We start from the raw sequence: 26,587 nt of genomic DNA, 5'->3' as shown, positions 1-26,587 counted from the left end.
ACAGCTGGCAGCCAGATAGCTGAATAAAAGAAACGGAAGTGGACAGTTAGTCTCTGTGCAGGTAGCCATCAACAGTGGCTGGTGGAATGTGAGCCTTCTGTGTGAGACATGACTTCTCCTGGGCTCGGTGAAACTCGTGGTTTGGACTTTTGTGGCTGCCTTGATGAGGCTCTGAGGAGAACCATGAAGATAAGCAACAGCTTGCTTCTCTAGTTTGAACGGCTGTCTCCGGGATGAATCGTGACAAGGCTGCAACGAGCCCACCAGAGAGCGCCAAGCCCATGAGAAATCTTTGTGTGATTTCTTCCACTAATCAAAACAGGGTCCCCTCCACCCAACACCCCTACATAGAAACACGCAAGGCTTCCCTCGGGTGGTCCACCACAATTTAATGTACTGATGAAGAGATAGTGATGCTAAGACATGCCATGTGTGAACACAAAGTACATATTACTTGCAATAAAACTGTCTACATAATTCATCGTGATACACTTGTCCCCCTTGGTTCAGTTATCTGTTTAATTTATGCTCATCATTATTGCACGCTTTCAAACTGCGTTTTTTTAAAATGAAATCTAGTTTTCTTTAATTACCTGTGAAATTCACTAAATGAATGCTGCTTTTTGTCCACATATGTGATGCAACATGCCAAAACTGATAGCAAAGTTACACAAATGCTTACCCACAAGTCTCATGCCTTACTCCAGTGGACTATAATAAAAAAGTCCTGATTTAGAATGCAAATAAACCAGTTTTTTTTTTATCTCATATCCATCCAATTTAGTCTGCATTCTAGTCTATTTTATGCCTCTTAGTTCTGGCTTTGAAAGGTTATTGGTAATGTAGTGCAAAGGTTGTGGTAAAGATAATGGTGCATGTTATGTCATCTTAGCTGCTGTGGCCCACAACTGCTAAAACAGAAAGTCTGAGAAAAGAACAGACCCATGTCCCTGAGGCAACTTCTTAATGATGTCACTACCCAGCGAGTGACAGCGTCCAACAATGAACCACGGGCCATTTGAGAGATCAGTGACGATGACTCACTGTTAATTGACCTTAAAATATCAAGCCACAGTTGCCAGTCTTACCAATCCGGGCTGTGCATGGATCCCACCCCCTCTCTGAAGTGGTCAGAGTTGTGTTTGCCCAACCTGACCTGACTGGCCATCCGTGTACCAGGGAGAAGGTTGCAAACACAATATTCAGTCCCTGAGGGGCCTGTCCTTTGTTTGTATACAGTTGGTCATGTTATGCCAGACAGTTGGAAAGGATTATATGTCAGCCACAATGACTGGTTATCAAAAGTGATAATTGTCATGATTCTTTACTACTGGCGTAACAAGGGTACTAGTTAGGAATTTCTTTAATGTGTCCCCTAACTTTTATAACAGAGACCCAATAAACAATGTTTTTGTGTACAGTACACCAGTAAAAGGTGCAGAGCATATCACTATAATGATGCTGAGGAAGACCATCCACTACCTCCTTTGTATACTGGAAGTTTGTACAGCACCTGGACTGTCTCCAGTGGTTTCACCACAGTGAGCATGCCAGTGCATACTTTTCATTTGTCTCTGGTGTTAAACACACCCATTTTAGATTTTGTCATTGCTGAGTTGTAGAAACCAGAAAACCCTGAAATTGTACTGTTTACATGTTAGCCTTCAATATTGCAGACCTTGTGGCCATGACGGATGACAAATGCCTACTGGCATTTGCTTCACTTTGTTTTGTGGGAGTGTCTATCACTCGCCTGCATTTATTCAGGGTTATTTTCTACTTAAGGGGTTTCTTCATGATGCAGTAAAATGTCATGGAGAATGGACGGATTGTACAGCTGTCTGTTTGATGGTGGCTTTTTGAGCCAGTAGGGTCCCCTTTGTGCCATGTAGATACCTCAGCGAACTGGAAAGAGACCACAAACCTTCTCGGGCTACAACTGGAAGTTCTGCTCAGCCTCGCCAGGCCTGCAATGACTATGCAACCAAGTCACAGGGCAAATAATCAGCCTTGGGGTTTTGAAAACCTCTAAATGTTTATTTATATGAATCTCAGGTGGTATACTAGCCAATCAGAGGCAACCTGTTCTACGGCTGTTGGCCTTTAGCTTATGGCTCAAATGAAATGTTAAAGATGAGTATGCGGTTGTGGTTTCACCTCAGGTTCACTGTTAGTATGCTGAGGCACAGCTGTTAGCTGATGCTTTCCCCTCATTGAGGACACCACTTTTCTTTTGATGGGAAGGTTACGGAAACACAGAGTCATCATGTCAGGATTTCACAGAGACTTTTGAGGGGTCACATAAAATTACTTTTGCTCTGTGCAGAATTGGGCACACAAACCCATGTGGTGCTATAACCACATTTTTGTTCTTCTTGAAGCTGTGCATAGAGGTAAATTAAACAAATGAGGCATTCATTTTTTGTGTTTTTTACAGTTCCACAAAAAGTTACGGAGAATGTGATTCCTTTAAAAAGTTAAACTGTGTTATCACCACTTGCAGTATATAAAATTCAGAAATCTGAAGTAAGGAAAACTGAACTGTGTTTAATTGTTAAAAAGTTTTTAATATTCCACCATGAGCTCAAAAGGAAATTTGGAGCAGTTATAGGCCACTAAAACAGATTTTATGTTCTTTGAGAATGCTTATTACTCTAATTAGACCACAAAACAAATTTACAAAATACTAATGAGCCTCAGACACATTCCACTTATTTTCCCCTTTGGAATCTCTTGTTATATTTGACAGTAGATGTAATGTTTGTCTCTGTTTTTGGTGTTTAGTTCTGTGGTAAAATTGTTTAGCTTTTTATTATAGAAACAGTATGCAGGGGTTTTAGGAGAAAACTCAGTCGACCCTAATTAAAAAGTGTTTTGTCCTCGTTAGATGCAAGCCACACTTGTTGTTTGCAGCAATTAAAAAGAAGCATTTGAACTGAATCAAAGGACATATAATAAACCTTTGGAAGTCTCTAAGTTTGCAATGGTCAACTCAGAGCTGCGTAAAATCTCAGCTGGCTCCTGTCTGAAACTTTTCTGACTCAATATTCGCTCTCTTTTTCCACGTCAGTTATCCTCTCTATTTCGCAACCAATGTTATGTTAAAGCAAAAATGATCTTTCTGATTGCGTTGAAGGTTGGAAACAATAAAATCGCAGGCTCACAACCTTCCGTCTGGTGTCACCATGCAACAGAGTCCCAAACACCAAAACAAGGGGGCAACCCTGGTAGAAGTGGGCCTCATGCCTCACTTATCCAAGGGCTTATCTCCAGAATCTGTCAAAATCCCCTGTTTGTGCACAGATCATACATAGAAAAAGGGTGAAAAAACTAATTAAAGTGACAGAGAGAAGATAGACAGCAGTTCCTTAAGCTTGTACTTCCCAGAGTTAAGGATGGATTGCTGGAGGAATGCCTCCATGGCTGTATCGCGTGACTACGACTGCTCCCCTCCATCAAACACATGGGACTCATTTACCCTTGTGGGCCACAGTGATGGTGCCACAAACACCAGGCCCCCTCGGAAAGGAAAGAGAGCAGAAAAAAAGCAGAATGAGTGGGTGGGGGATCTGCCATCATACAATGCCAGTGTCCCAAAGGAGTTAGCGGATGGCTCATAATGAATCATCATTTCCCCTGTTGAATGACAACCAAATGTGTTTTACTTCTTTGTCACAAGTACCACAGACAGGAGCCTCATAATTCAGATTGATCAAGGGAGGGATCCTTCATCAGTTTTATGCAAGCTGAGTTGAACTCTTGAGTCATCCTACTTATAGCCTAATCACAACTGATTCACTTCAGAACAAAACACAAGTAAACAGGGAAAAGGAAGTCTTGTCAAAGATGCAATCGTACATCAGGGGAGAGTTATGCAGACTGACTAAACTCTGGTGATAGCTGTTCAAACAGGCAAGAGCTGAAATGTCACCGTACCTCTGAACAGAAAGGTCTGCTGACAGCCTGTATAAACACTGGTGCCCCCCCTCCCCCCTGTGAATTCTCTTAAAAAGAGCATCATGTGAATTCCACAGGAATTCAGTAATGCTCTGTCTCATATATTTATTCTTCCATCTGTTTTACTGTGACTTTAATGTGTTTCTGATTCATGAGGTTTGACATGAACGGTTCTTTAAACTTTTTAACAGCACACTTTATTTGAGTGCTCATCTAATTGCGCCTGCTGATATGGTGGTACAACTAGAAAAGGAGTGTTTGTTACAACTGAAGTAAAAAATCAATGGGACTTTCCAACTTACATGGGGCTATGTAATTAACTAGTCTATTTAACTTGATTATGACTTTCCTCATCTCATTAAAAGAGCACAAGAGGGGAATCAGTTTATTGACCCAAGTTTTTCTAACCCTGATAAAATGAGTGTCAGTATGCTCTAATTAATCTTGAAAGTGATAGACTTTTTCTGGTCAACTTAATTTGTCATGAACCAGAACAGTTTAGCTAACACTAAGTTGTTCCTGCCAGTTCGACTGCATGTGCAAGTGGTCCAGAAAGAGTCTGCTTCCAGATTTTAATAGATTTAATAATCCATAATCTGCAAACAAATATGAACGCATCCTGAAAAGAAAGTCAAAGTTAAGAGGTTTTCACAAGAGAGATCTACAAAATGCTCCAAGTTACTGCAAGATCCATTTACTTCACACACCCATGCATGCTGTTATATTACATAAGAAGTCCATTTTATAAATATGTTTTCAAACAGGGTGGCCCCTTCTGTGTGGAGTTTTCATGTTCTCTCCATGTATGCATGGGTTCTTTCTGGGTTCTCCGGCTTCCTCCCACCGTCCAAAGACATGCATGTTAGGTTAATTGGTCACTCTAAATTCTCCTTTATGAGTGAATGCATGTGTGAATGGTTGTTTGTCCCTGTCTGTGTTTGCCCTGCGATGGACTGGTGACCTGTCCCGTAATGGACTAAGGGGTTCAGAGAATGAATGAATCTATATATCCCATATATTTAGTGCTTTTCAGCCATATTTAAATTTTTTAAAACTCCACAATGGCGACTAGCAACAAATGTAGAGACTTTTCTGGTGATATTGGAGACTTTTGGAGACTGACGTGAAAACATTCAACGGTTACTCTTCTCAGTGAGTAGTGGTACTGACTCAGGCTCCTCCCATAAACATTCAACAGCCTCTTTCTTTCGCAGCATCAGCCCCAGCTTCCAGCTCCAGAGCAGATGTTCACCTCTGCTCCATGACCAGACTCAAAGCTGCTGCTGGCTGATCCTGTCCTGGCTTACTGCAAATTTGGGGCAAATATTGTTATGCGATAAAAATTAATCGAAATGAATTAAGCCTCTAACTAAATAGACTTTTTAAATCGAGTCCCCATTGGTTGATGTCTACCAGGGGTATTCAACTGAAATATAAAGGAGTCCAGTTAGAGAAAAACTTTTGGAGCCAAGGAGATCATAATGAATATATATATATATATATATATATATATTTATATATATATATCCTTTATATTTCAGTTGAATACCCCTGGTGTACATCAATCAACTCTAAAGAATCTTAACTTTCTAATGGCATATAACATGTGTAGGTACTTGGAAGGGAGACTGAGTAAAATCCATATTCATTTGTCATGTCCCGCCCACAGGACATCTGGTACCAAAGGGTTAAAGATAGTAGAATTTTGAGTCATCTCATTGTTCGTGTTGCCGTCCTTTTTCACTTTGAATGTAGCTGACACATAACAGACTGAGACAATGCCATAGAATCATAATTTATCTTTGTCTCCCTCAGGTGTTGTTCGCCAAGTAAAACCTTTGATTGGTCCAACGGCAACAGTGCTGAAACTGTCCATGCGTAACCTGACAACTCAGGGCGAGTCTGGCCAGAACATCATCAACATTCATGTCTTTGTGTCTGAGTTTTGGTTCTAAGAGGCGGATGCCAGATTTAACCCCACATATTAAGACATCTATTGTCAATGCTGTACACATTGTTTTGTTGTATGCTTATAATTTTCAAGGTTTTAAAGATATGTTTAGACAATGTTATCACTTGACTGTTACCAAGATTAAAGGCTTCTATCTGCATCTGATGAGAGCTTTACACTTTGTTTAGATGACCTGTTCAGGTTGAAGTGCACAAATATAAAAAAAACATTATTATATTACAACATTATAGAAATAGGTCAGATTGTCTCAGAAATTCAGACCTTTTCCAGTGGAAGTGCATATATGCAGAGAAGTCATTAAAAAATATGATAGCTAAAACAAAATTATTTTCTTGACATTATAAGATTTTGTTTCAGAGACATTTGCTGTTCTTTTCCTAATGTGTGCATTTTGTGTATTTGAACATTTCTGTTTCCATGGAATAAACACTATTTTAGTTTAAGCACTTGTTTTCTGTATTTAATATTAATACAATTTGAGGAATTAACATTCTAAACTTTTTATTTGGAGATTTGGCTTGACTTTCAGTTTTACTTTTTTTTTTGTTTTTTGTTCTTTGTTTTTTTTTTTTTTACATAAAAGTAAGAATTTGGGTTAGAGTTATTTTGACTGAATGTATATCTGAGGCTGAGTGTAGACAACAGCTGTAATGACAAAATGTAGTGCATGTGTGGCACAGCAACCTGATATTAACAGAAAGATTATAATTTTCTTCATAGGTTTTCCTCAACAATTTCCACAAAACAATTTGATTTAATTTCTGTGATTATCTTTTTTGATGTTTTCTGGTTCTGAAACAACAACAAAAAAGGCAGAAAATGCAGACAAATCTTTTTAATGTCTTTATCACATTTTTACCAACTTAGCTATGGAAGTTCTGCTCTCTAATAACATTATTTTTTTGTGTGAAGGTGCATTTTATTTCATGTTTCATTAACATGTTTAAAAGGATCATTTTCAAAACAAAATATCTGTTAAGTAAATCAAATACCCCATAAAGATGAATTAGTGTTTATACAACTTCTAAATGATATTTATTTGAGACATATAATCTTTTATTAATAAATGTGGGTGTAGGCTGGTAGTTTTACCGGTTTTGTAGTCGTATAAAGGGTTGTAAAAACAAATGCTTACTTTCACATTTCAAACATGTTGACATACAGCCAAACTGTCACTTACTCAGCGACTTAAATTATTTGTGGTGAGAAAAGTAATTATGTTGGTTTATTTAAGATATGCTAGCCAAAACATTACAGAAACCACAGCTTTTGCATAATGTCTACGGCTGACACCAAGAGAAGCCCGGGCAGTGAGCTTTTTATATGACTCTGACGTCTTTTTGACAGGTAATATATCCAAAACAAACAATGGCTTTTCGAAATTGCCACAAATGTTTTCATCATCACAATCAGCAAAGGAGCTGGGGAGAAATCACTAAATGCTGCATAATTAAAAATGGACTTTTGTGTTACAACATTGCAGAGAACAAGCACCACCTTAAAAGTTAAATCATATACAGCAGTGGTCACTGATTTGAAAATCTTCAAAGCATAGTTGATCAATGTTTAGTCCACAAGAGAAAACCAAATCCAGCGTGTGACCTTTTATTATGAGTGAGGCCACATTATGGCTGTCAACTGTGCAAGCAATTACTCCATCTACTATGCAAATCACCATTGTCTCATCGCCTGGCAGGGATTGGCTGCACTCAGCCACACCTTCCTCACCTGCTCCCTGGTTTGCTGCCCTCTGGACCAATTACTGTTGCTGAGGCTTCTTTCCAAATATAAAAGCATCCCTTCAGTCAGTGCCAGCTGTGTTCTGTCTGACAGCTTGCCCTCTTGCAGAGATTTGCTAGTTTGGTTGTCATTTGTTAAGTTATTAGACTGTGTGAGACCTCTAAGGCCTTGTGTGGGAGCCTATATGGTTTTCAACTTTAGTTTTTGTTTACTTGTGAAAATTGTTACTTGTTTGGAGATTAGGCCATTTAGTTTAGTCTACTTTCAGTTTTCAGTTACTGGTGCTGTTCCCAGTTGTGTTTTGTTTGTAGTGCCGTCAGTTTGGATTTCGTTTGTGTTGGTTTGAATGTTATTAGTTAGCCTGGCTGTTGTTTATTTAGTCCTTTCTGTTTTATTTTTTTCTTTGATTTGAGCAGCACCACTTGCCCATCCCTCCTGTTTTCTGTTATGTTCCCACCTGCCATAAATTCCCTGTTTCTCCATTTTACATCTGGGCATCTTCGTTTTATATTACTTCCTCCTTGCCTAGCTGAGCTAGTTAGTAACAGGCCAGAAACACGCTGAAACTACTGAAAGCACAAAGCCAAGCACAGTTCAAACATGGAGCAGGTGGGTGAGGTGGAGGGATCCATGACTTTGTGGCATGAAGGGGTTTCTCAAAATAGGTTGGAAACCACTAATTTCATTCATGGCCACAGATTACTAACATGTTGGTATAAAATTATGAAATTGAGACCACGTGTTACTAATTATTACATTGTGCTTAATCATAAGACATCCCAGGATTTAATAATTCATCCCAAGAATAAAATGATATGACGTTAAATCAAAATTATCCATGTTTATATGTGTGCTATATTTATAAAGGAGCTTGCCCATTCTCTCATGGCAACAGTTTTGTTATCACCTCACATTCATAATTAATGCATGGCCATGAGTTAATTATCTTTTTCTCATGTATTACTGATTCATGTCAACAATTTTGTAATGCACCGTAATGGATTAATATATTCACTTTCTTTATGACTCCATAGTGTGCTGGTGGTCAAAAATAAAATAATAAAATAATAATGTGATGGTGAAAATAAGTCACTAAGTGAGGGGATATGACTGTTTCATGAGGGTTTTGATCCAGAGGAGGGGTTAGCTTCTTAAATAATATCACAGTTTATGAGATGTTTAATGGAAACAATTAGAAACTATTTCACTGATAAATGTGTTGCTGGCTCCACTGCTCTTTTTCTCTACAAAGTTATTCTCAGAAAAGGATTTTCTTAAAAACTCTACCACGAGGATGTACCCTAGCTAATGATAGGCTTAGCTAATAATTTATTGTTCTTTCAATTCATCCGTTTGTTGCAAGTTGAATGCACAAATACCAAATTTAATGTTTTGCTATACTTGTTAGTGCTGACTTTAATCCATAAAGAGCCTTAATCTTGATTCACTTCTCCCTAAAGAGCAACAACTGTCTGGAATAGTGAGTTAATCTGTAAACAATATGCTAGTTATCAGGCTTCCACTGAAAAAGGGGAAATTTCTTCTGTTTCTTCCCATCAGAAATTTTGTAGGCTTTTAATGCATTGTATAAAATGAAAACAAAATGACTCTTACAATACCCTGACTGCAGCTGTCAAAGCAAACTTGACTTTGATATTTAAGACATGTCAATATTAGTGAACAAACGTAGACATATGAACAGAGCTATCACAGTTAGTTTACTTTTGTTCATGGCAGTTTTTGGAATTTCAGTTTCCAAGGGGACATTAAGAAAATTTTGTTTGTTTTTTTTACCGTGATATCTGTCGAGGGGTATAACAACTTGCCCTCTGAATGCCCTCAGATAAGCTGGAAGCATAGGCTCAGCTGTTTTGTGTATGCATGGAAACGCTGTCGTAAGTGAAGACACTAACTGTCTTTTTCTAAGTTGGGAGAGGCGAGGGTTAAGATTTTTTGTAAACGATGCCTGGATGGAGAAGAATAGAGAAGGAAGCAAGCTAGTAGCAGAAATGAAAGACACTGGGTGAAATCTTTATTACATTTATCAGTGAACTAGAACTTCTGTTTCCATCAAACATGAGTAGGGGCATGAGACAGAGAGGGAGCTGGGAACATGTTAGTAATAGCCTCACTTTGAGACTGCAATCATCACTGTGAACAGGCATAGTCGAGACTTCTCAAAACTTCAAAGACAATAGAGGAGGGGGTGCATACATCAAGATCTCAATTCGTCTGCTCTGATGGATTTTAAGGCTCTACTGAAGAAGGAATATCCTCTTCAGAGGAAATAGAGGCCAGCGGGTCAGCCTTGTGGTTGACATTAAAGAGGGAAGAAATGCTGTGTGTGTGAGCACACATGCACTTGCATGTAAACTTGTGTGTGTTAACTCAACAATCCTAAAACCAAAATGTCACCAAATAATTGATACATGCTTGTTATGCATTTTTCTATTTCTTTTGTATTTTTATTAAGTTTTAGTTATAATTGAAGAAACACTTTCAATGTGTGATTTAAAACATAAAAAAACAAACAACAAAAAACCATCTAAATTATGTATGTGGCTTATCTATATTGTATAAGAAAGGAACAGAAAACACAATAAGGGATGTAACAGCTGAACATGAACACCAAAAAGCAGTATAGTCAGACTGTGTGGGAGGACATTACTCAGAAAAGGCCTGGCTGGCCCTGAAGTTCCACAGTGAGAGACTGGGGCAGCAGTCCCCTAGCAGCATTTGCAAACCACATACATGTGTGGGGACAAATGAGCAAATATCTTCTGCCAGATTCTTCATCCAGAGCCAAGAAGGAGCTGCTTGCAGTGTACTAAACTGAGCGGTCTTGATGAGTCGACGTAATGGCAAGGGAGAAGACCGGTGTGTGTCTGCACTGTTTGTTTGTGTACTCTACTGTGGCACAATGGTGGTCAGGCCTCTCAATACAAGTGGTCATGCTGGTGTCTGGCCCAGAGTAGAAAGGGTACGGGGCTGGAAGGAGTCTAGCCCAGGGGCTGGTGAGGCTGAGCCCAGACGGAGACCAGAGGACCTCAGGAGGCACGTGCTCGGCCGACTCCTGCACTCTCCCACTCCCTTTTTTTCCTGGCGTCGTACTCTGGTTCCCACCGCAACACATGTTATAGGATATAAGTAAGTTCTGTTAATACATTTGGGGGTATTTTTTTTCCTTTCTATTTTGTAAGCCACTGTTCCACATTGCCATAAACAGAAAATATGTTTCTGTTAGATGGGCACCGTCAGGGTACTATGGTTTTGTTTTCTTCTTTCAGACTGGTGAGCATTTCATGGTCACAAAGCAATTTGGTTAATTTATACACTTGAAATATGAGGTGATAAATTTAGACTTTATACCAAGATATTGTTACATTACCTCAAAGTTATATGTAAATGTTATGAACCTAAATAAACTAAAAATATATGCCATTAGCTGTCTCTAAAGATAAGTACTTTAAAATGTGTCACATGAAATTGTCAAGTGATGTTTCTGAGGAGTCCAATAGATGGCAGAAACATACAGCACAACACTGCACAGCCAGAGCATTTTAACAATGATCCCTCAACAACTGTCACCACTATATATTACATAGCAATAACAAGCAACTGAGAAGCAAATGTTTTTTTACCTCTCAGAAAGAAAAAAAAATCCCTCATTAATGCAACCTACTGTACAGTCAAACAAACTTTGCAATAAAAAGTTAACTCACTGAAATTTATGCCCATCAGTTTTAAATGCATTCTGCAGGGACCTGATTCAGACTTCGGCCTAACAAAGTTTATGTTCGCACAAAAAAATATTAAAAAATAGGATCCTGATGTGACTGTAACAGAAAAGTCAGCTGGGCCTTTCACCCAGAATAGCATCATAAATGATTGACTCTACAACAGCTTATTTCATTACACATTTGTATAGACTCTTTGTGATATGATATGGGTCTCCTATTATGGCCTCCCTTTAAATCAGTTACATTATTTGAAGTTGAGTAAGATAGACAATCCACCAATTGTAAGCAGGCTCCACCTTGACCCCCAAAAAAACACAAAGTACACAAGTGTGCCCCTCCATAACTTACTGATTTTAAATGCAACCATTTACAACCGCTACTGAACTAGCTGTTGCCAGAGTACACAGTGGATCAATCACATCAGGGAATATAGACCGTAGCTGAACTCATGAAAATTCAGACTGCAGTCTCTCTGTTGTTACAAGGAGCTCAGAACACACTGTGATGTGTATGGTATTTAAATGGGTGAATATGATGGGGAAGGAAGTAGAATGGAAAAAAAAAAAAAAAAATCCTGCCACATATAACCATGGTGTGATGGCCACCTAAAATAGTCCTGACCTTAAAGACATCTCTCATGAAGTGGGTGATGTTGATGTGGCATTTAGTTGTTACATCATTCTTCAAAGTTCTTCAAACAAGCTAATTTTCCTAAAACAAGAAGCCTTAGACTTTTCAAAAAGTAAGCATCCATGATGGGCTTGTACTTTATAATTATGGAACAATAACACTGTAACAGTTGTGAGGATTGGCTCTCTATGATACTGTTTCTCTATGTTACGAACAGTGTAATCTACCAATGATCTCAAAGGGAGTTTGCAAAAGCTTCACTGAAATAAGTGACCCTCTGACCTAAAATTTTTGAGTTTTTATTGTAAGTGAAAATGAGCTGACAGTTTGCTGTGTCTGCCAAAGTGTTGTTTTCCCTGTGGCTAAGCATATACACCCATCTATCCTCTCTCCGTGGGCCCAATGCATCATTTGAGATGCCTGTGGGTCTAAGAGTAGTGACCAAATATATAAAAAAATAAATAACAAAAATAAAAAAACAGAGAGACTTGTTAGACTTGGCTTTTTGCCAAGAGAAACATTTATATACTGTATGTTTTGAAATTTAAGGTGCCATGCATGCAGTTGGAAGTAAAATTCGGCACAACAGATTTAATCATAATAAAATCAGCTCCCAGTAATTTAAAGCTCAATCACATACTTTTAAGTCATTCAAGCTTTGCAGACTTCTTTTTTATTTAGATAAATTAGCAAATGAAGCAAAAAAAAGTTTACATTGAAAATCTATGAACACTTCTGGCCTTCTAATTGCTGTGATCACATAGGTCACACATACAATGAACAAATTTGAATATTACAAAATATAAACCTTCTGTAATGAGTTGTCACAGGGGACCTGGAAATTCAGCCACACACAGTGATGGAGTATTAAACAAGGAATGAATTTATTGAAGCTGGGGAATCCAGGGCAGAATCCGGAAACAGTCCAGCAGAGAGTGGCAACAAGTTCCTAAAATGCTGTGGGGTACAGGATCCTGAAAAAAGAGTGAGTAATCAGGGCAGGTGGAACTGATAAGCTTGATGAGGAAGTGGAGGTTCCTGCAGACAGTGATCTTTGCAGAGCAGCAATCATTACAGGACACCCCCCTCAATGTCTGGCACCTGACGGACCACCACGCATAGCAGGATGAGAGCGATGGAAATCCCGGACCAAGGTGAGATCTACCACGAACTGGGAGGGAATCCAAGAGCGCTCCTCCGGACCGTAACCCTCCCCATCAACGAGGTACTGCACACCCTGGCCCCGGCGCCAGGAGCGGAGCATGCACCGCACAGTGTAGACCAGACCATCAGCAACGAACCATGTGGGTGGAGGGGGCCTGGAGCCGGGGGCCAGAGGAGAAGAATTCACGGGCTTGATCCAGGAGACATGGAACGTGGGATGGATCTGGAGAGTCCTGGGCAGACAAAGACGCACAGCTACAGGATTAATAATTCTGGTAATAGGAAAGGGACCGTTGAAGTGGGGAGCAAGCTTACAGTTCTCCAAACGAAGAGGGAGATCCTTTGTGGACAACCACACCTCTTGTCCAACATGGTAATTGGGAGCAGGGATCTGGCGCCTATTAGCGGCCCTGGAATACACGGCAGAAGTTGAAAGCAGAGCCCGGCAGGCCCGTCTCCATACTTGTTGGCAACTATGGGCAACAGCATGGGCCGAGGGAACCCCAGCAATCCTTTCCTGAATCTGAAACACTGGAGGTTGGTATCCGTAAACAACATAGAATAGGGATAGCCCGGTAGCACGGGGGGAAGGGAATTAATGGCATACTCCACCCATGGCAAGTTCTGTGACCACACTGATGGATCCTGCTCGCAGAGTATGTGGAGCTTCGTCTCCACCTCTTGGTTGAGTCCCTCAGTCTGTCCACCTGTGTTCCCAGAAGGGTGCAGAATTCCTTCCAGAATCTGAAGATGAACTGGGGACCCCGATCTGAGACAATGTTGACAGGTAGGCCATGGAGACGGAAGATTTCTTTGGACAGGATTACGCCGAGTTCCTTCGACGTGGGCAGCTTGGGAAGAGGAACCAGATGTGTCATCTTAGAGAAACGATCTACAATGGTGAGTATGACAGAGTGATTATCAGACAAGGGAAGGCCAGTAACAAAGTCCATTGAACTGCCCCCTGCAATCAATTCCACCGGAACCGTTTTGTGAGTGATCTGGTGTAACACATGGCCATCAAGGGCCAGAACTTTAACTGTTTTAGATGTGGGTCGGCTCGGAATCTTGAGGGCTTGAGCAAGACCAATATTTAGAAACTCTGTGTCTGCACCAGAGTCAGTGGACGCAGACACTTGCTTCACCTGACCATTTATTATGAGCTGAGAGGACACAGAAAACATATCAGGGGTCTCTGAAGATTTTCTCTGACTCAGCAAGCGCCTCACTTCTCCCACTGAGTCTGGCCTTTTAACGAACACCGAAAGGCCTGATGACCGCCGCCTTCACAGTAGAAGCACAGTCCCTCTTTAAATCGGCATTCCTTCTCTTGGGAAGGCAGCCTGGTCTGTCCGAGCTGCATGGGTTCCCCCGCTTTCCTGGAGGAAGGGGAAACAGGAGACAGATCAGGTTGGATGTAGGAGGGCATACCCTGGGGCTCGGATCGGCGAACTGGGTGGACACGACTCCTCTCCGCTCTCCATTCCTGAAGCCTGAGATCAATGCGAGTAGCAAGAACTTCCAACTGGACCAGACTCTTGGGTGCATCCCGGGTGGCCAGCTCATCCTTTATTTCCTCCTTGAGACCCTGATAAAAAGCATCACACAGTGCAGCATCGTTCCAATAACTCTCTGCAAACAGGGTGTGGAAATCTATAATGTAGTCTGTGACCTGCCTCCTTCCCTGTCGCAGGGTTAACAGCCCACGCAGCGCCTCTCTCTCTGTGGTAGAACGGGATCAAACACTAATCAAGGCTTTGGCAAAATCTTTGTAAGAATAGCAGATCAGTGAGTCTCTTTGCCACTCAGCAGTCCCCCACAGCTTTGCCTTGGAAGGAAATGATGTGGGCTGTAGCTCAAACTAAATCTCACACTGGGTTATAAATGGCCGACACAGAACTCTCACCTGCAAACACCTCAGGTAGAACCAACTGAGGCTCATGGGAGGGCAGAACAGGACCAGCAGTAGATACAACGGGACTGAGTTGCCACTGCGCTGGGAGGACCTGCGGAGGTAGAGAGATTAGCCACCATGGAAATTATTTTTTGCAAACTGGACTCCAGTTTGGTGATGGAAGTCTCCACATATGAGCGCCACTCTTGTGTGGGCGACGGGTCCATGTTGGCCAGATGGTACTGTAATGAGTTGTCACAGGGGACCTGGAAATTCAGCCACACAAGGCAAGGCAAATTTATTTGTATAGCACATTTCATGTACAAGACAATTCAAAGTGCTTTACATAAAACATTTCAGCAGGGTGCAGAAAGCAATACAAGTGCATAAAAAAAAGATTAAAAGAAATGCAATTAATGAAATAAAAACAGAAGAAAGATGATAAAATACAATAGATAAAATGCAAGAAATAAAGTTCCAGTGTGGGGAAAGACAATATTAAAACATGATTCCAGCTTAAAAGAACCAGACGCAGATTTTGACTTCTAAATAAAAACTATTGAAATGCAGCAGAGAACAGGTGGATCTTTAACCTTGATTTAAATAAACTGAGTGTTTCAGCTGAAGCTTTTTGGGAGTTTGTTCCAGACATGTGGAGCATAGAAGCTGAATTCAGCTTCTCCATGTCTGGTTCTGACTCTGGGAATTAATAAGAAACTGGAACCAGATGAGCTGAAGGTTCTGGCAGGTTCATACTCTGAGACATCAGATCTTTTACCCTTGGCATATTCTTAAGGTGATAGTAGGCTGATTTTGTGATTCCCTCAATGTGTTTCTCAAAGTTAAGGTCTGAGTCCATAAATACACCCAGATTTCTGGCCTGGTTGGTGGTTTTTAGTTGTATAAACTGAAGCTCTGTGATGACCTTTAATCGTTTCTCTTTGGCTCCAAATACAATCACCTCCGTTTTGTTTTTGTTTAACTGAAGAAAGTTTGGACACATCCAGTCATTATTCTCCTCAATGCATTTACCAAGAGCCTGTGACATTGTAATATATATATGTGTGCCATCTGCATAGTTATGCTAACTAATTTTGTTTTTCTTTATAACCTGTGCCAGTGGGAGCATGTAGATGTTAAACAGAAGAGGTCCCATGGAACCTTGGGGAACTCCACATGTAATTCTTGTCTGCTCAGATGTAAAATTACCTATTGACACAAAGTACTTTCTATTCTCTAAATAAGATTTAAACCAGTGTAGCGCAGTGCCAGAGAGGCCCACCCAGTTCTTCAGTCCTTCAAGCAATATATTGTGGTTGACTTTTTTAAATGCAGCACTGAGATCCAGTGAGACTAATACTGACATTTTTCCATCATCTGTATTTCCACACAAGGATGGAGTATTAAACAAGGAATGAATTTATTGAAACTGGGGAATCCAGGGCAGAAAATGCTGTTGGGTACAAGATCCTGAAAAAAGAGCTCCAGACGTGAATAGGGAAGATCTAACAATCCAGAAGAGTAGTAATCAGGCAGGCAGGGTCCTTCACAAGAAGGCAGAAATCAGACTACTTATCAGAGACAGGCAGGGCTAAGTGGTCAGTCCAAACATGGGTCAAAGACGTAGCAAGGTCGGTAACAGGTATCTAGAAACAAGAGACAAATGCTGGATATCAACAGGGTAAGCTATGTTGACCATCTGGCAGGGAAACAGAGACTGGAGTGTGTTTAAGTAGGGCGGGGAGCAGGTTGGGAGAGTGAGTAATCAGGGCAGGTGGAACAGATGGGCTTGATGAGGAAGTAGAGGTTCCTGCAGACAGTGATCACTGCAAAGCAGCAATCACCCACACTTTATTCTGAATCAGAGCTGTAAATTAGTCAAAGTTTAAAGAAAATGAAAAAGAAATTAAAATCTGTAAACATGTAAGAAATATTTTTCTGCTGAGGGCACTCTGATATAAGCTCGGTGTAATGCATTTAGTAAAATGAGCTAATATTATCTTGCATTGCAGCAAAATTGGAGGAAATTAACAAGCAAAACTGTCATAAAAGGACAATCACAACACCAAATAATCTGAGAAGTTGTCTATTGCATTATGTCTGATTTTACACCATAAAAGTACAGTAACATTACAGATAAAGATAAGGCTAACTATTCACTTATTACAAAGCAGCAGAAGACTAATCCTCTGACTCACCTGCTAGCTTGCCACCCTCGTCAGTAAGGGCACTGCAAACCATCAACATTGGAAGTTGATTAAATTCCTGGTATTTGGAATAGTCAGCTATAGCAGATTATATGATTACATGATCATTGACAAGATAACAAGACTTACTTACAAATACATACCCACTAGTATTGTTTCAAAAGAGCAGTACAGAAAGTCACACTGCACTCCGGGACATTGTACTGTTAATTGTACAAACACTTCCGTTAATCCAAAAACAAAATTCTGTGTTTTCCCAATACATACACTGTTGCATTCACGAGCATGTCTGTTGACCCTTTAGGCACCAGAGTTTATACAGTAAATACTAAAAAATACTGAACATGAACACACGTTTATGATGGCAGTAAAATTACTCAACTAATTTAGTTTTGTATCACAGGTTGGCGGGTTACTAGATTCCATAACTTTCACTATGTTTAATATATAGTCGTATATGTACGAGGTCATTTATATTACTATATATAATAAGTGGGCATTGACCACATCCAGAAACTCTCCTAAATATTGGAATTCTGGGAATGTTCTTTCACTGTGATCGAAGTGGTCCTGTAAAGCTGAGGAAGCCTCAGTCCAAACTTGAATGGTTCTGGTGGTGGGTTTGGTCCTGCAGATCAGAGGTCTGTAGGCAGGGATCAACTCCACAGAAATATGATCTGACATCCCGAGGTGAGGAGCTGCTGCAGTCTTGTATGCTCCTGGAATGTTACAGTACACCTGGTCCAATATATTAAAGTCTCTTGTTGGAAAGTTCATGAATTTGTGGAATTTGGGGAGGACAGATTTTAATTCCATGTGATTGAAGTCCCCAGTCACGAACACAGCTGCCTCTGGATTAGCATTCATCTGCTTGGTGATCAGGCAGTATAGCTCCTCCAGCACTAACTAAGCATTATCTCGCAATGGTATGTAGGCCGCTATGATCACAACTTAGCTGAGTTCTCTAACCAGTTTAAACAGTCTGCACTTCACTGCCAGATTTTGAAGTTCGGTGGAGCAGAAAGTTCCAATAATGCTTGTAGCTGTACACCATGAGTTGTGAATGTACAGCGCCGAACCTCCACCTTTGGTCTTACCCGAAGCTGCAGTCCGGTCAGCATGGAACAGAAAGTGCCCCACTAGCTGGGGATATATTAGTCCAGCAAAGTCTCGGTAAAGATTGCCACACAGAAGTCAGTCTTACATGAGACGATCCTTAGACAAATTTTGTCCAGTTTGTTGGTGAAAGACCTGGCGTTGGTCAGGAGGAGACTGGGCAGAACCAGTCTGTGTGGGTTAGCTTGTAGCTTAGCACACAGCCCACTCCGCTTGCCCTGCTTCTGTTTACGTTGTCTCCTCCATCTCCTGGGCCTCTGTGATCTGCTGCAGTTTGGGTGAAATAAAATCTGGCTTTGACGATGCAGAAAAACTGTAGTTTTTCCCCAATTCCAGCAGGTCAGCTATTCCGTACTGGGTTGAAGCTTCCAGTCTTAAAAATGTGGGTGAAAATACTAAAAAACCCCTTTAAAACATGTAAATAACCAAGGGCCTGTGTGCCCATGCCGCCATCTTGGTTTAAACTTGGTTAAAAACTTGGTTTTATACCCACTAAGAAGCTGAGGGTAAGCCAAATGGCTTTACATGTTGCAGAAACAACATGAAATAGTACACTGGATTAATTTATCATCTTCTGTGTAGTGTTTGTAGCTGTTGCCAACTATAACCTTTGCATACATTAGATTTTTTTATTTCAAATTTACTTGAATATAAATCTGTATCAAAATTTTTCTTTATTTTATCTTTGATCAGTGACTTCTTTTTTCATAGAAACACTATTAATGCACACTATTGTGACTTATCTTTACTTATCTTTTGCTTGGTCATTGCTTCATTTAACTACTTTTGTCCCTGTGCTGTGAATTGGCATACCAGCAAAGTTAATTTGTGATAATAATCAGTAAAGGACTTTGAATCTAGTACTCTGACAATAAGCTTTTCTGTGACTAAGCATAACATACCAATGCCAATGATAATCAATGTCATTTTGTTTCTTAACACCGTTTCCTGCCTTTGAAACTTCAGTGGGTTGGGGAAAACCTGCAAAATGTTCCATGTATTATTATCCAGTGACACAGGTCAGGTTTGGTTAATGGTTATCTACCACAGTATTATGCCTAGAGCAAGTCTGTCAAGGTAATACCACTCCATTCAAACAGCATGGATTCTGTGCACCATTTGTCTGCTGTCCTCACGGTCACCCACATCATGTAGTATTCTGTATCCTCTAATGTCTGGATGAATTAACTGGATTATGCTTTCATGATTTCTTCATATTGCATTGAAAGAAGCCATACTGGTTCTAAGGCAGCACAATCTATGAGTATAATTATGTCATGTATCGCATAGCCTTGGCTTGTTCTGAGGCAAGACTAGAGCAGAATAGGTTAGAGTTGAAATGTAGTTAAGCCAGAGGAGGCTCTGGAAGCCATTGAGTCATTGATCTCAAGATTCTCCAGTTTGTACTGAGCCCAGGGTAATTCTCTTTCCCCTCACCCTCCTCCATTTCTTCATCCTTTGTTGTGGTCACTGGGACAATCGGTTACAGCCCAACGGAATGGAAACCACTCATTCACTTCTCTTCTATGGCAAACTATTAAATAGAGGATCCAGTTACCATGTCTGGGTGGAGAAGCATGTTTAATTCCTCAGATCACTTTGGTGTAATCTCAGCTAACAGAAAATAATATCATGCATGTTGTTCACCTGGTGGACCTTTTCAGATGACAGTGACAACTTAGCTGTACCATTATGACTCATCCAAACATCACTTCCAGTCTTTACTTTAACTGTTGTTAAATAAGGAGGTTTTAGGTTAGGGTGAATTGGCTTCATTCCCACAGCTATCAAAGAAATGGCAGAAGACAAAAACAACAGTGATGCTGAGGTGGGTAAACAACATTCCCGTCCGGACACCCAATACAACTGGTTCCTGTGATTTGGTCTGTCTGTGTGTCTTGCTGAGGCAACAATGGTGATTTCTGTTTGAGTTTTGTGGGTTCCAACCCCAGACCCTGTCTGCCAGTCGGAGCGACAGAAATGGAGGGTGGTGGTCACCATGCATGCTTTGTTTTCCACAGTGCCGGCTCATTGCTGCCCTGCCCGCAACGGGACCATCTGCCTTCTCAATTAATAGCCATGTTTGTACTCCACATTTGTTTGTGCTCTTAGATGATTTTTGTAATAAAACTCAGACTTACTGGTATTTCACGGATTCCTGGGTGATGACATTGCACTTTGCTTTTTTGGGATTGCGGCTGTTTCCCGTGGAAAATGTAACTTGCAGAAAGGGCTGTAGCTGTTTTCTGGTGTGTCTGGGGGGATGAAATGAAGAATAGAATGAGTCTCGCTGATGTGCTGCCTACCACAATTAAGAGCAGACGCACTGTGCGCTGGGGGAACGCACAAGATGAGGGAGCAGCCTTTGCCATCTCCTTTGAGAAATGACAATAGCACGAAAGTATTTTAGACCAAAAATGTCATTGTAATACCGAGCTCTATTGTTCTGTCTTATCATCGCAGTTAGATGTTCACTTGTTTTTGGTGTTTCATTTCGGTACAACTTGTCATCCAACCCTTCTACATTTTCCAAATTTTTTATATTTGGATTTCTAAAATTTCAGGTTATATTATTGTGTTTCTACATACATTGAGAATTTGGTTTTGGTGTTTTCACATTGAGCTATTATGCCAACATGCCACACACAGCACTTTGCTTAGACTATGTTTTTGTTTGTGCCTTCTTGCCTGAGCATCAAATGGGGGAATGGGCTGGTATAGACATGTAATAGTCTGACACATTAACCTGCAAGAAAGCCATCCAACTATAAGCAAGTTTTTTAAACATATCAAACTTGCTGGTATTCAGCTGGAGAAAACAGAGTAATATACAGTTTATTTGTGTAGATACCATTTCTGCAACCTGGGCTCGTAGGAAAATTGTAAAGCAATAAATGCTTTTTTAATGTCATAGGATTTCCCAGACCATTGCTAAAAAACAAAACAAAACAAAATAATGCAAAGAAAAAAGAAAGAAAAATACAGAATATCCCTTTAACATTCTCCAGTTTTATGTTTGGATAAAATTTCATGGACAATTAACCAATGGTTTCAACAATTTATAGATGCCTTGTTTGTTCTGAAATGAACTGTATGTGTGTGTGGTATTTGATAATCATAGAAATGAGTGAGAAGGCCCAGTTTGAATGCATTGTGGATTCTCAGAAGCTATAGCATTTAACTGGCCTCCACTAAGCAGTCAAAACAACTCCTACCACTGATCTCAAGTATGCAACCAGACTACAGGGTGATGAATCAATAGTACTTCACACAAAGATTTGTCACTAAACATCTCAGCAAGTTAGCAAGTTGTAACATGGAGAGATTCCTCTTTAGCATGTGCGTTTAAAGCTGTGGCTTTTTGCTTGGTTTTCCTCTCTTTATAGCTTTGATGCTTTGAGTCGCCTTTCCACCATTTTGAATGAAGCATGGCACCATTTGGCCCAAGTTAATAAAACCAGAATGTGATTTTTCTTTCCATTATTGCCCATTTTTCACCCTCATTTAACGTGTACCCCCCAAAATCAAGACTGTATGGCTTGTCCTTAGGGATGTCCTCAGCTGTCATCAATCAGCAGTCACTGACTCAGACGCAATAAAACATGTTGAATAGTTGGCAGTTAACTTTGCCACAAAAGTGCAAACCAGAATGTGATACTGCTTTATAGTACTGACATAGACTTTTCTGAGGTTTGATGAAATCCTCCATGCACAATGAGATTTTTGTCTTTTAGAGAAACATAAATGGACATATCATTATGACATCTGACTTTAGAGCATCTATTTTCCTGACATATACACAGATCTGTGAAAGTATGGGTGCATTTGTTGTTTTTGTACATTAGATGTATAATTTGTGCAAGAAAATGATGATCTCCTCCTCTCACACAAACCTGTGTCGTCCTTAAATTTGCTGAGTGGATACTGTCAGGCCAAGAATCATACAATGTATTTCTTGTTAGTTCTGAAATTGTCATCTGGGGAATCAACTTTCATCTGCATATGCAGTAAACATTTCCATTGGCAGATAGGCAATTACATAAACACGGTATGTCTTATGGGATTTTATCTTTTTTTTTTTTTAATACTGCATGATACAATCAGCTATAAGCCTGCTTGGGTCAATGCCATGAATGGTAGGAAGAGTATGTGAACAGTAAACATGAGAAAGTTTGCTCCATTGACAGGAATTCCACTTTTTGCTGCTGCTGTGAAACATGTACTTAATTGTACAGTGGTCACCCACCAGTTCTAAATAGGGTTCAAGACCACACAGTACGATGCAGGCCCACGGTAGGAAACTCACACAAAACGAGACAGTAAGCTGTATACACTGATTGTTTTACTTTAGTGTAATCCACCTGTGTAATGTTTCAAAATATAGCTTTATCCTTTTATTACTTTAAACCTCCAAACAATGGGATATAATGCCATGCACTAGGAAGTAGGACCCATGTGATAAACATGTGGGTTTTTTTTTTAAGCAGCTGAGATGTGTATCTCTCCTGTAGAAGATTATTTGTTCCATTTTTTCATTATATTTATTTTTCCATTTTATTTATTTCTTGATTAATTTATCTAGATACATGATGCATAAGTATTTTATCTGATTCGCTCAGTTCCAAAAATTCCATTCTAATTAAAACAAGTCATATTTATAAAGGTGTTATTGGTTAGCTTAATTAACATAACTTACCACCAGTGTTTTACTTACTTTTTGTGCTTTTTTTCCAAAAATCTCACCGCTTTTCATCCATTCTTAAAATTTTTCACTTCCTGGGATGTAATGTCCATCAGTGCTCATGTTAAAAAAAAAAAAAAAGGTCTAACATCAGTTGCAGCTTTTGTATTCGTGTTGCGTGTTAATTATGCAGTGTTGTGGCTTTTTGTATTTATGTTGTGACTTTTATTGCTGTGACACTTCAGGGTCACCGTAACTGGCTGATATGTGGATGGTGTAATGATGGTTTGGACATATGTAACTAAAAGCTGATGAGGAAATCTCACATTTTCTCTGTACAGGATCTGCAGCAGCACCTTAGTTAAATGTGTGCTCTCCGACCACATTATTAAGTACAGCCATCAGATATAGCTTGTTAACACAAATAGTTAATCAGCCAATCTCATGGCAATGCATTTAAGTATGTAAACATGGTCAGGAAAACTTACTGAAATTCAAACCGAGCATTAGAAAGAGGAAAAAAGTTATTCTGAATGTAACATGGTTGTTGGTGCCAGATGGACTGGTCTTTCAGAAACTGCTGATCTACTAGGATTCTCACACTCAAGCATCTCTAGGGTTTACAGAGAATGGTCAGGAATAAATAGAAAATATCCAGCGAGTAGTAGTTGTCTGGACTAAAATGCTTTAATGTCAGAAGTCAGAGGAGAGCGAGCAGACTGGTTGGAGATGATAAAAAGGCAGCAGTAACTCCATTAACCAGTCTTTACAACCCCGGTATGCAAAATACCATCTCTGAACACAAACCTTGAAGCAGATGGGCTACAGCAGCAGACTCCTGTCTGCTAAGAATAGGGTACTGAGGCTAGAGATGTCACCCCCTCACCAGTAAAAGATTGGAAAAATGACAATAATAATTGGATGGTCAAGGCAGAATTTAGTGTAAACAACATGAAAGCATGGATCCATCCTGTCTTCTATCAATGCTTCAGGCTGGTAGAGGTGTAATGGTATGATGGATATTTTCTTTGGGCCCCTTAGTACAAATTAAGCATCATTTAAACACCACAGCCTATCTGAGTATTGTTGGTGACCATGTCCATCTCTTTATGACCACACCTTCTGATGTCTTCTTCCAGCTGTACTCTATTGTCTCCCACAGTCATCACATCTCAGTCCAATGGAGCAGTGATACATTTTATTCAGCCCAATTGATACCAGGAAATCTTTACACCTTTAGACAAAAGGCGGGTTTTGAATTTCTTTTGTTGTTTCAAAACATGGTCTTTGAATAGTTGGATGTGACAGTCAATAATACTCACAATAACTTACAAAAGACAGCTAATACTTGCTTCAAGGCAGTGTGCAAGTCACAGAATTCACATGAAGCTCTAGAAACAAGTTTAATATATCTGTTAAAAGTTAAACAAGTCAGTAAATTAATATATCAAAAAGTACTGTGTCCAAACTATAGCCTCATACTGCTCCCCCCCAACGATACCAAATAAACAAGTGGTGTCTTTGATAGCATGCAGATTTTACTCCCTCACAGGCCAGTATAAGTTTAGCTCTCCCCCCTCCTGTTAATGACACATTCAAATTAGCTGTGGTTAGGGTTTTCTTCAAATACACAACTAGATTCACACAAATTCTTCTCCCCACCTCACCTCTCTCTGGTCTGGCCTACAAAAACCACATGCCGGGGTCAGTGCGCTCTCCTCAAGCCAAACCAGACCCATAATTTTGCTTTTGTTTCAGATGTAGCCTCAAACCCTGAAATATAAAGACCTAGGCCAGCCTGGGAAGGTCAGTGTGCAGAAAGAAAGTGCAAGATAGAGAGTGGGAGAGGCTGAAAGAAAGTGAGAGTGAAAGGGAAAATGAGATGAGAGACTGGATAAAGAAGGACCCAAGACTGTTGTTGAGAGTGGAGTGGTTTCCAATCTGTTAAGGAAGTCTTTATTATACACTATGTGTGTGGACAGGAAGAGCTGTGTAACGAGAAGTAGATCTCGCCAAACCACCGGCCATTACTGACCACTGCTGACCATTACACCCAATGAGCTTTAACTATTTTTGGATCCAGGCTTTCCCCAGGTTAAGACAGTATTTTCACACCTAAGCACAATCTCTCAATGTGACACCAAAACATTTTGTTTGTTTCCTTTTTTGGCCCCTCCATTCAGTGCAGCTGTAATATTCTAAACAATAATATTTTCCTACCTTTCGTGACCTCATAAAGAGCTTTTTTTTTTTTTTTCACCCAGCCTCATTCTTTAGTGGATGTTCTCTTGTTTTTTTAAATATATAAATGAAAATATAAAGTGTCTTAAAATAAAATGAGCTTGCAAATAGTGAGTAGATAGCTCGGTCTTTGTACTAAGTGTCTGTCAACTGTATAATTGAAGTTGTTTTCATGGTATAATAATAATAATAATAATAATAATAATAATAATAATAATAATAATAATAATAATAATAAATAATAATAATAATAATAATAATAATAATAATAATAAATAATAATAATAATAATAATAATAATAATATAAAAGAGCTTTTCAGCCGCTGCAGTAAATTCACACGATTTATATACAGTTAAGTTGACATTTCGATGAGCCAAACCAGAGCTTATTTTTGATGAAACAAGTTCTCTGCCAATCACCACCTTGTCCTGAAATCACAAAGGGCCAGAATGAATAAGCCATAAAGCTTCCATTGTACAAATGGAGAATGGTGGAGGTGGTGTGGTGTGGGGGTGATGGACTTAAAACCCCAAAAACCTCAACCTTCCTTTAGGAAAAACAAGCCAGTTTTATTTGAGAGCCAACACAGTGCATTATACTCCTCTGACCTCAGGAAGCTTTCCTTTTCAGTCTGGTTCTAGACACACTGCTTCACCATCAGGAGACCAGGCAGATCTATGACACATGTGACGGCCAAAATGCAGTGTGGCCATGGCCACAAATTCAGCAATGTTTGGCTCCCTGGAGCCTTGTTTCGTGAGAAGCCCACGTTTTGACCGCAGATGGACGACAACATGTTTTTTGCTTGGCACGCACTGGTGTTTTGTAGATTATGTGACATATTGTTTGGCTCAGTAGTACCTATTGTAAAACTATCCATAATCATTCACCTCATGTGGAGATGCTGAGTAAAAGAAGGCAGCATACAGATTGAGATTGACATTTACACAAGCGTTTCAAGCCAATAGGAGTGTTGTGAGAAAACGTGCATAATGTAAATGCAAACCACTGCTGGTTCTGACTATCCCACAGTACCACATAACAATGTAACAACATTATAATTCTGCCATCACCTGCTGGTGAAGAAATATGTTTAAGTAAGTCATTTCAGTTTGATCTGTGGGCTTAATCTCTATAGTTTTCTTGGGCTATTCATTATTCTGCTCCAAGAAAGCTATGCATACCTCTTCACCAGACTATATACTGATTTTATCTCCTTCTTGACAGAAATGCCGCAGACTTA

At 39.8% G+C, this 26,587-nt stretch overlaps 1 protein-coding gene and 1 long non-coding RNA gene across 2 annotated transcripts in view; one reads left to right on the top strand and one right to left on the bottom strand.

The window, feature by feature from the left end:
* The window catches only part of fbln1 (fibulin 1), a 28,622-nt gene extending 22,496 nt beyond the window's left edge, over positions 1–6,126 (top strand). The window contains exon 17 of the mRNA XM_041997037.1: positions 5,773–6,126. Within this exon, the coding sequence (XP_041852971.1) occupies positions 5,773–5,912 (140 nt within the window). The 3' untranslated portion in view covers positions 5,913–6,126. The remainder of the gene's footprint in view (positions 1–5,772) is intronic.
* A 6,895-nt stretch (positions 6,127–13,021) lies between these two features.
* On the bottom strand, positions 13,022–16,883 carry LOC121647085. Its single transcript, XR_006011778.1, has 3 exons — positions 16,816–16,883; positions 13,262–13,267; positions 13,022–13,047 (listed from the first exon to the last, which is right to left on the bottom strand). It is a non-coding gene; the product is annotated as an uncharacterized LOC121647085 (long non-coding RNA).
* Between the last annotated feature and the right edge of the window lie 9,704 nt (positions 16,884–26,587).

Source organism: Melanotaenia boesemani, chromosome 10 (genome assembly GCF_017639745.1).
Source record: "Melanotaenia boesemani isolate fMelBoe1 chromosome 10, fMelBoe1.pri, whole genome shotgun sequence".
In the NCBI taxonomy this organism is placed as follows: Eukaryota; Metazoa; Chordata; class Actinopteri; order Atheriniformes; family Melanotaeniidae; genus Melanotaenia; species Melanotaenia boesemani.
This window is presented reverse-complemented; position numbering and strand designations above follow the sequence as displayed.